Source organism: Haliaeetus albicilla, chromosome 23 (assembly GCF_947461875.1).
Source record: "Haliaeetus albicilla chromosome 23, bHalAlb1.1, whole genome shotgun sequence".
NCBI classification, from domain to species: Eukaryota; Metazoa; Chordata; class Aves; order Accipitriformes; family Accipitridae; genus Haliaeetus; species Haliaeetus albicilla.
In genome coordinates this window covers 4,689,160-4,699,182 of record NC_091505.1, presented here as the reverse complement: position 1 = coordinate 4,699,182, position 10,023 = coordinate 4,689,160, and the positions used below count along the sequence as shown (strand labels likewise).

At 40.4% G+C, this 10,023-nt stretch overlaps 1 protein-coding gene across 3 annotated transcripts; it reads left to right on the top strand.

Annotated features, from left to right (window-relative positions):
• Window positions 1-1,434: 1,434 nt before the first annotated feature.
• NXT2 (nuclear transport factor 2 like export factor 2) lies at window positions 1,435-9,663 on the top strand. Of its 3 annotated transcripts, XM_069810981.1 has the most exons (5): window positions 1,943-1,971; window positions 3,851-3,932; window positions 4,185-4,271; window positions 5,454-5,598; window positions 6,516-9,663. In XM_069810981.1, exons 2-5 carry the CDS (start codon window positions 3,891-3,893, stop codon window positions 6,692-6,694), a joined length of 453 nt encoding a protein of 150 aa, XP_069667082.1. In that variant the 5' UTR covers window positions 1,943-1,971; window positions 3,851-3,890; the 3' UTR covers window positions 6,695-9,663. The 3 variants fall into 3 exon arrangements, with proteins under 3 accessions (XP_069667083.1, XP_069667082.1, XP_009914008.1); XM_069810982.1 differs by lacking the exon at window positions 3,851-3,932 and having other exon boundaries at window positions 1,435-1,971; XM_009915706.2 differs by lacking the exons at window positions 1,943-1,971; window positions 3,851-3,932 and having other exon boundaries at window positions 4,159-4,271.
• Window positions 9,664-10,023: the final 360 nt, after the last annotated feature.

Here is a 10,023-nt window from a genome sequence, read left to right as displayed (position 1 = left end):
TTTCTATTGTTTTGTCCAGATTGTTCACAGTCTATGTCATAACACAAATGTAATTCTTTTGGTCCACTAGGATTTAGAGTCGTCATTTCCTACAAATTTGATTTATAGAAAAGGAACATGACACTACCTTTTTAGACACATTGTCATCAATATGATGCAAATAAACATGAAATAGATAATGGACATACCAGATGGGAGTGATTCTTTTTTAGTTTTACACTGATATATCTCAGAATGGAGTACAGATGTTTATATGATGAAGGTAAAAGATCAGAATTGCAGTTTTCAGTTCTGCAATTGTCTCCCTTTGTGACCTTGAACAAATCATATATAATTTCAGTGCCTTGCTTTTTTATTTGGAAATCGATGATAGCTCTTCTTTATGTAAGAGAGGTTTTATGAAGTACTTTTATTAATTTGAGGCAAATAGATAATATGGTGATGTAGTGACACTTGGGATTTCAAAGGGGAGGATGCTTTGAACTTTTGTATTAAGCAATCTTCATTGAGCAGTTGTTAATTCAGCAGGATACGCTCTTTCATAGCGATACAGCTCCTACATGACAAATTAGTATACAGCTGACACGGCTGGATGTGATCCACTATACTAAAGGGCACAGCCTCAGATGCCCGGACCCAAACTCAATCTTCTCCCAGCAGCCCTGTCACAGATGCACCTTTCCATTCCTGGAGTATTTGTCACCTTCAGGATATGATTTCTTCCCGGTCAGCTCCACATCATCTTTAGTAATTAATTGCAGACCTCTTGAGTCTTGTCAGGTCTTTTCCTGTTATTCACTGCATGATGAAGATTTAACCAGCCAGCTTTACAACTCAGCTCGTTCCAGGAAAACAGCGCACGTTTCCTTCACGCCCTTGCCCGGCTCCCTCCCCACGGCAGGAGCGCAGGCCAGGGTGCATCCTGCCCTGCCGGCGCAGCAGCCAGGGACCTCGGCAAGTCTCTGCCGTGAGTGGCGGCAACCACCGGGAGAAAAGGTGCATGGAGGAAAAGCGCAGAGATCTAAAATGTATGTAAAATCAGGGGCACAGGGCTTATGCACTGACCTCTTTTTACATCCACGGTCTTCCAGACACAGCGTACGGTACCTGTGACCGTGCTCTCTGCGATAGCAAGTTGCACTTGTGCTATCAAGTGAGTAACTAACGTGTGCGATTTTCCACTCCGGTTATTGGCCAGGGTATGTGGGGCATCTTTATCCTTGTTTGCATTTGCAAATTAACGTATAGATCACTTAAATACCATTAACCACTTGTAGCAAAGCACGTAAGACGTCTTGAACATTTTGACAACTCTGGAAGATGTTGAAGTACCCAAACTCAGCGGGTTTTTATGCATAAAAAATACTGATTGATTATTTCGCATAGCTGGAAGGCGCTGCAGAGAGGCCGTGTGATGCCCGTGTACTTCTCCGGGGACGAGGTCAGTGCCGCCTCACGACACTACTATTACTGATACAAGAAGTAGGAAGACGATCACCGCGTTCGTTAGCATTGAGTGCCACAGCAGAGCCGCGGCAGTCCTGGAGCTACCGTCAGACCTTCGCAGTGACCAAACACCTGTTGTTTCTCGAAGCAGGAGGAAGAAACGCCCTTCTCTGGAGACTGCTTCCCACCAGCCCCCCTCACAGACGCCTGGGCACCCACCGACGGCCCACCCGCGCTCTACAAACGCTACAAAAACGACGCCTTTGGCTTCCCTCTCCTCGCCCGAGCGCGGCTCGTTCTCAGACCAAACTCCAGCGACTGCGAGGAACCCGGCCCCGATGCAGAACGCTGACCCCAGGCCCGTTCTCACCCACCTCAGCCCGGCGGCGGGCGGCGGGGCGCGGGGGAAGCTTTTCGGTGCGGCGCCGCTGGGCGGCCGGAAGTGGCGGACCCGAGCGCGGGGCACATCCGGCGCCCTCCCGCCGGCCGCGCGCTTCGCCTCCCTTCCCCATGGCCGCCTCTGTGGTGAGTCCCCGCGGCGCCGGGCCGGGCCGGTGAGAGCTGGGGTCGGGGCCGCCGTTCTGAGGCTGCGGAGGTGCTGAAACCGCGGGGAGGGTCGCCGGGGGTGCCAGGAGGTGTCCCGGCTGCGGGTGGGAAGCCTCTCGGTGCGGGGCGGGGGGGGGGGGTTGTGCGTGGCTCCTTCCCACCGGCCCCTCAGCCGCTGCCCTCCCGGGGCAGAGCCGGTGTCCGTATGTCTTCGGCGGGTTCCCCGCCGTTCCAGCTTCGCTGCCAGCGGCCGCAGCATCCTCGTACAGGGGCCTGAGGGCAGGCAGTGGTTTGTGTGATGAGCCACCGTGTTTTGGAGAGGCCGTGTGGATCAGCTAACTTCTTGGAATTGTCGTCAGAGTTCTCAAGGGCTTTTTTTTTTTTTAGGTTGGTTGGTTGGTTGGGTTTTTAAGTTGTGGCTTTCCTGTTAAACACTAGGAAGAAAGATTCCGAGTGAGGTGATTAGACATTGGAACAGGAGCCCGAAGGAACTGTGAAATCTCCATCCTCGGAGATGTTCAAAACGTGACTGGAGATAGGACCCTGAGCGGTCAGATCTACCTTTGACGTTAGATCAGGCTTTGAAGTTGGCTCTGCTTTGAGCTTGGATGTGGACCAGGTGGCTTCCAGAAGTTTCTTCCAGCCTAAATTGTTCTCAGAATTTAAGAATGTGTTCCGGGCTTTGGTTATAAAGAACTTGCCCAGAGCATCAAAACTAACAAAGCTTATCTTCCATTTGACTTATATTGCAGGTACCCTAACAGCTCATTCCAGTCTCCTGGTGTTTCTTTAATGCCCTCCCTTGCAGCCATTCTGTGCATTTGGCAGCTAAATGGCAATATGTTTGGTTGCTGGTTAGAAAGTTTACATGTGCAAGCGTGTCCTGGTTGGGAGATAACAGCCATCTACCCTAAATAACATAACAGGCTGAGTTATAATCACTGTTCCCTTAGTGGAAGGTCCAATACTCTTTGTCTCCTGGTGCCAAAAAGTTTCTCTTGGCCCTTGCTGGAATACAGCGTCTTTAAGACTACTTGGTCGTATTTGTTTGGAATTGGTCTGTGGGTTCAGAAATTGCTGGAGAAGATAGGAAGGTGAAGAGCAGGCTCATGTCCTTACAGAGGGAGATCAAAAGAATAGTATGCAGTAACATGAGAGTATTTGGTTTTGTGAAGTAGGGATTATTTGATAGGCTGGTAAGTATTTTGCAGTATGGAGCTTTCTCTGAATAGAAGTGTTTCTTGTGGTAATGCTAGAGGAATTCATGGTAGTTCTGGTTTATATTCATTAAAGGCTGTCGAGAAAATGTAAGTAGTTAAATTGTGAAGTACTGATTGAGTTGCAGATATTGAGAATATAACGCTGAAATAGAATAATGATAAATGATAATATTTTAAACAAAATATCATAACAGAACCAAATGCAGTTTTGTAGATGTATGGGCAGCAGAATCACTGCTTTCCAAGATGTCACAGTTCAGGGTCTGTAAGAGGTCAAGGGCCAAACACCTAAACAAACTGACCAAATAACCAAAAGAGATCACAGTGCAGTAGTGTGACAACAAAGGCTGTTAGCTTTGGATGAATAAAATAGAGAGGTGTAAGGAAAATAATGAGATGTGAGGAGAAGTGTTTTGTTTTTATCAAAAATATAGTGTGGATATAGCAGTGGAGTGATTGATACTGGAATACATCCAACATGTGTGCGTGTTCTCATTTTTATATCTGTATATTATTAAATTTTATATATGTATATATAAATGTGTTTTTAAAAATGAGACTATGGTGGCAGTGTGATGGAGTTCTTGCTAATTTTCAGAAATATGTTGAATAAATCGTGTTCCTTAACTTTATTTCAGAACAGCCATCACAGCAACAAATATTTCACTGAATACTCGCATGTTCACACCACTTGGAGCCAGCTGTCACCCGTTTTTCAATGTAAATATTTACAATTTAAATAAAATAAATTTATCAGCATTCAAAATGAATCCTAAAACAGTCACCTTGCTAAAAGCTGGTACCTCCTGCGTGTAGGAAAGGAGTTTGGAACCAATTTCAATGTTATTTGACATCATCTTTCAGTGAGGATGGAGAAGACCAAACAAAGTGATTTATTGGAGAAATTGTGTAGATGGCTAGGTTGCATAAAATTGCCTAACTTAAGTACTTGGTATGATTTCTTCTCTCCAGGATTTCAAAACCTACGTGGATCAAGCTTGTAGAGCTGCAGATGAATTTGTCAACATCTATTATGAGACAATGGATAAAAGAAGAAGGGTACGTAGATTTTTTTGACAATAGTTAGAACTGTCTCGTACATTTCTTGCATGTTTTTCTAACTAGCATTAGCCTTGAAAGCATCTGAAAGTTGTTCACCATGTATTGTATTGGCCAGGTTGAGACCTCTGTTCCTCTTAGACTGCCCTGTAGAGGATTCCTTATGTTACTGTGTAGCATTGTTGTAAAAGGGGCCCTTTTAGAAAGTGCCTTAGACTTCTTCATGATAATAGTTCAGTTTGTGTCCAGCTGTGTTTTACAGGTACAGGATTTGGTCCATACAGGCAGATAAAACTTGCTTTATTTGTCTCTGAGGTCAGGATTTAGCTTATTTTTTTCCAAACTTTTTTTATTAGCAGTTATTACTTCTGTTTCTGGGAGTCTTTCAGGAGTGCCTGAGGATAAAATGGAAACAGCTCTATCTGGCTCTGAAAGTCTTCATGGACCACATTGATGTGGTATCCTGTAATAGATATGTGCACCAAAAGAGAGCTGTGGAGACTCTTCTTTGGAATTTTAAATGTGTTATAACTGTAATTTAATAATTTTAGATTATGTGAAAATATCAGGAGTTGCATGTTACTTCATAGTCACTTTGCAAAGTAGGTTAGGCAGAGATGTTTCAACAGCCTGAAGGAGAGTTAGGCAGTTACTCAACTGTTACAGCTTATGAAACATTTGGGAAGTTCTGGTCTGCTGCTGCAGATAACTGTCCTTTTTAAGTTTCTACTGTTCCTGGTCTTGTCTTCTGGTTTTGGTTGTTGTTTTTTTTTTTACCTGAAATTATCCTTTTCTGAAATAATCTGTGTTGTGTGCACACAAACCCCTGAAAAAAAAAAAATCAGCAATAAACTTTCTGCAAAGGTAGCACTATCCTTTTGTTAGCAACTGGTTCAGTTCTATCATTAGCTGTGTTGAAAGAATCTCATCAGTATTTAAATTTGGAGGCATATGAGTCACTATTCAACTTATAAAAGAGAATATGTTGAGTTATTTTTAATTCTTGGTCAGGAGCACTAATTGTTATAAGGAGCTAATATTTCAGGAGGGCATTTTATCTATCACAGTAACAGAAGAAATCAATAATTCACAACATAAGGATTTAAAGAATGTTGTTTTGTGTGTTGTCCATTGTATGTGCTTACACATTTTCCCCAAATATGTATATTCATAATCACTCAGGCTTTAACAAGACTTTATTTGGACAAAGCAACGTTAGTTTGGAATGGTAATGCAGTGTCTGGGCAAGAAGAACTGAATAAATTTTTTGAAATGTTGCCATCTAGTGAATTCCAGGTTAATATGTTGGACTGCCAGCCCGTTCATGGTAAGGTTGTATTACAATTTACTTATTTATTTTTCAGTCTTTTTGTAACTGTTGAAAGTGAACTGCAATTATAATAGTGCTTAATACTTCTTTTGGAACAAGCTTAGAGAAAATACTGAGGGTTGAAATGTCAAGTTGTGCATAAGTAAAGCACAAATCAAGAGGTGCAGCGACTCCACACTTTCTCATGTCTGGGAAAATATTTTAAGGACTTTTTTCTTAAGATAGTACTCAAATGTGATGTATTTTTATTTATTGAAAAAGTCTGGCTTATCAGGTTATGTTGTCCTTGACAATCTCTAAGTCAAGAGACCTCTACTGTAGACTCTGATACTGACCTGCAGTATAATGTGGAACAAATCATTAACCTGTATGTACTTTGATTTCTCTACATCTAGAATAGATGTTAAGTTCTTCAGATTTCTGATTAACAATTGCTAATGAAAGGCTTACATAATTGAGAAGTTAATAAATTCCCTTCTAATAGATATTTGGGGAATCTGAGGAAAAAGCCTGTGGTCAAGGACGCTTGCTTTGCTCTGCTGTGAAAAAGATATAATCTCTGATAGCAGGGGAAAAAAGTGTACGCAACTTGCTAAATATAAATATATATATGTATATCTCAAATAACGAGAGCTTATTCTAAGGAAAAACTCGGGTGTTCATTATAGTGCTCTAAAATGAACAACATGAGATGAAAATAGAAAAGCCATTAAAAAGTAGTGTTGGTGAGCAAATACACCATTGTCTGTATAGAAATGGTGCAACAAAACTGTACTTTTCATAGGTGTGTAAGAAATTGTTAGCCTATAACTAGTATAATCAGAATTGAATGAAACTTCTGTGTATGTTTCCTACTTCTTTACCTGTTAGCCTTTGTTCGAGTTGTTTTCTTTGTACTTTTTCTCCTTGTGAAGAGCAAGCTACTCAAGGCCAGACAACAGTGCTCGTGGTGACAAGTGGGACAGTAAAATTTGATGGTGACAAGCAGCGCTACTTCAATCAGAACTTCTTGCTGACAGCACAAGCCACACCTACCAACACAGTGTGGAAGATCGCCAGTGACTGTTTCCGCTTTCAGGACTGGGCCAGTTAGTGAGGATTGGCTACGGGAAGTGACCTCTCTCATTCGACATGTTGAAGTTAGCTGTACGGACAGCCATTCTCCACGTATGGGAAACGCTAACTCTTCGTGTTGCAGCTGTGATTCTGGAAGGTCTGCAGACGTTTCGGAGTCGATCCCAATGACCATGGGTTTAGTAGTAAACAATCATAAAAAGTGAGAGGTTGCTTGTGTTAGTTGAACGTAATAAAATGCTCAAGGTAGTGAGGTGTGTTGGAATCATTCCTAAAATGCCTTACAAGCAGCTATGCTGCCACTTCCAGACTTCTTGTGTGTAATGCTGAAACTCTACTATTTGAACACAAAATCCTCTTAATGTACAATTCTGACCAAACGTGTAATTTTTTCAACTTGAAAAGATCTGATTTTACAGTAGCATCTTCCCTCTTTTGGAGAAGATGCTTGTGGCATGTAGATAGAGTTCTTAAAGCTACCTACTCTTGGTTGTAAGAGGCTAGGAAGGATTGACAATGATTTCTACTGTTTGTGAAAGTAGCAAATACAGCTCCTCAGTGTGTAATCTCTCAAATAATCCATTGGAAAGCTAATGTTACCGTCTCTGATATGAAAGGACTAAATAGTCTCATCAGGTTTCCTTTTGGCTTAAGCTTCTCAGCCTTTGGTTGTAGTTAATTTGCATTGATCCATACGTAGGACATGCTGAATGATTCAGAGCTCCTGTGCCAACAATTCTTGTCTCATGCACCTGAAGGACTTCAAACTGATTATTTTTCTTTTGAAGTCTTACAGTGTAAGAAATAGGTCAGTTACATTGTTTCTGTTTGCTTTAACTGTAATTTCTGTTGCCATGCAGTTTGGACTATTTTTCCCATATTCAGTCTGCAGGTTTTGATTCCCTACTGTCTTTTCAGGAAACACTATAGTAAAAAAGTGGCACTGAAAGTGTGCATTACTGTGAAGCCTTCAATTTTTCTCTTCAGTACTGTTATTCAGAACAGGTGCTTTGATTATTTTCAACTTAGAAGAACAGCTCTGAACACGAATACCATCCTCTCATGCAGATTTTTGCTGTAGTTTTCATGTTCTTTTTAAATATTGCCTTTAATTATTGATTCTGGGGGTTTTGTGTGTCTTTAAATTTGCAGTTTAAAGCTTTCAGCTGCTTTAAAATAGTTTTCAAGACTGCAGGTTAAGACTGTCCATCTTAACTTGGGAACTTAAGAGTAAATCTGAATAGCAGATTTGTTTCAAAGTGGTACATTTATTTGAAGCTGAGTAAAAAAATATATCAAAGTTTAGCTATATATGTGAGAGTACAGTTGCTTGTAACTGAAAATACATGAGGGGAACTTGTAACGCTGATCTTAATATGTGTTGCAATGACAGCAGCAACCTGAATACAAAACCAGTTACGACTGCAGCTCACTTGTTTTTATGACTTAAATCAGGGAAACTGTGAAAATGAACAATGTCTAACTTGTGTAAAACATCTTAAAAAATCTGTAGTTTGCGATATAATCCCACAAATAATGGGATGTTTAAGTGGAATGGGTAATTTTATTTCTTTTTAAGGCACTCTAGTCTTTACATCAGTAAGTTAGAATTAGTAACCTGTCTCTATTCAGAAGCTGTTTATGTTCTGAACTATTGTGTAACTGTTTTTCAGCCTGAAGAATATGAATTCCTGCAAAACAATGCAAGAAGTCCAGAATTTTTGAAAACTGTAACTACATTGTTATTTCTGTATGTAGTGAAGGAGTCGCCCTATTTAATTGCTGTTTGTTCTTAACAGAATATGCGAGGTTCATATATTTGTATTTCTTCTAGAAGTTTGAAAAGAAAACTTAACCCTAAATTTGCCTGTTAACTGATACAGCATTGTTGAATTGTGACAGTGGCATGGTGTGCTTTTCTGTTTTTTTAATTTGCTGTTGATGATATAAGTAGTGTTACAGATCTGCTTTGCATACACAAAACAGGTGTTGACTTTTGAAATGTCGTAATGGGTGCAACTGTAGCATTTGCTTGTTGAACTTTGAAGACAGTCACCAGAAGACACACTTTTATCTGTACCCGATAAGCTTGTCCTGGAAATAAATACTTACCAGGTATTTTTATTCAAGTTTTAATTTGTATAGTAGTTTTTAAGCTTTTTCTAGGCAGATTGGGAGATTTAGAATATATGAGGCAATGTTTGAATCAGATGTTATTCTTCTCAGTTATTTTCATGTTATTCAAATGCAGGCTGCTTTTAAATCTGACTTCTGCAATTAATATTAAAAAACCCCAACCAAACAAAAAAAAGCCACCACTACCTGGCACATTACTTAGGAAGCTTACTATCTGGCCTAGCTGGACAAACCCAGTTTAAACTCTTACTTAGTAAGATGTGTAGTTGGAATTGGTCTTGGTCTGCATACAGGGTTTGTTTGGAGAGAAATTAGCAGAAGAGAACCTACAAATGCTTTTTATTCTGTTCAGTACAAAACCATCTGGCTGGTTTAGCGTTCCTTGTTGCTGATTCTGCTCTAATATCTGAAATTTACAACGGGTGTCTGTAAAGTGAACATGTTTATGCTCTAAGCTGTAAATGGGAGTTAATACTACCATTTTTTGCTGTTTGATACCAAGTTACTAATGTACAACTGGTCGGTGAAGCAAAGCCAGCTGAAGAGCTAAGCGCTTCCACATACTAAATTGTGGCTCCTGAAGACTTGATAGATCTTCTGTTTTGTGTGTATTCCCTGTATTGTCTTTCTTAGTCACTGTGTTTATGTTGCTTTGTTCTTTTGGCATACTACAGTTAAATTGACTTAAAATACTTGTGCTGTTCCTTGGACTGGAGAAGAGTGACTTGTTCAGGTGGTATGAATGATTTGTTCTGATAGTTTTGATATGCATATGCTTCCTTATCCTGCTTGGAGAAAAGCATGTTATAAATAAATACTGTTTTATCAGTAAAGTAACTTTCTACATTTGAATATATTTTGTAAGTTTTTGAAATTGTTTAAGACCTGTTGTAAGATTAATTTAAAAAAAAAAACCTACCTGATGTTCTGCTTTTTTATTATTAGCAGTTTTCATAGTTTGTTCTTATGATATTAAAAGTGCAAGAAGTAATTTGTGGCTTCCTTATCTTTATGACTCGTGTTCTAGGTATGAGTTATGTGTTCTGATTGTTGCAGCATGGTGCTGGGGCACTGCAGAGCAGGCTGGCTGTGAGCTCTTTGTCAGCGCTGCAGTAAAAAAAATGTGGCTGGAATAACCACCCTATAGCAAATGCCTCACCAAGAGCACTGTCAGGCAGTAAAGGGTGTTGAACTGGCTAGAGTAACAATCTC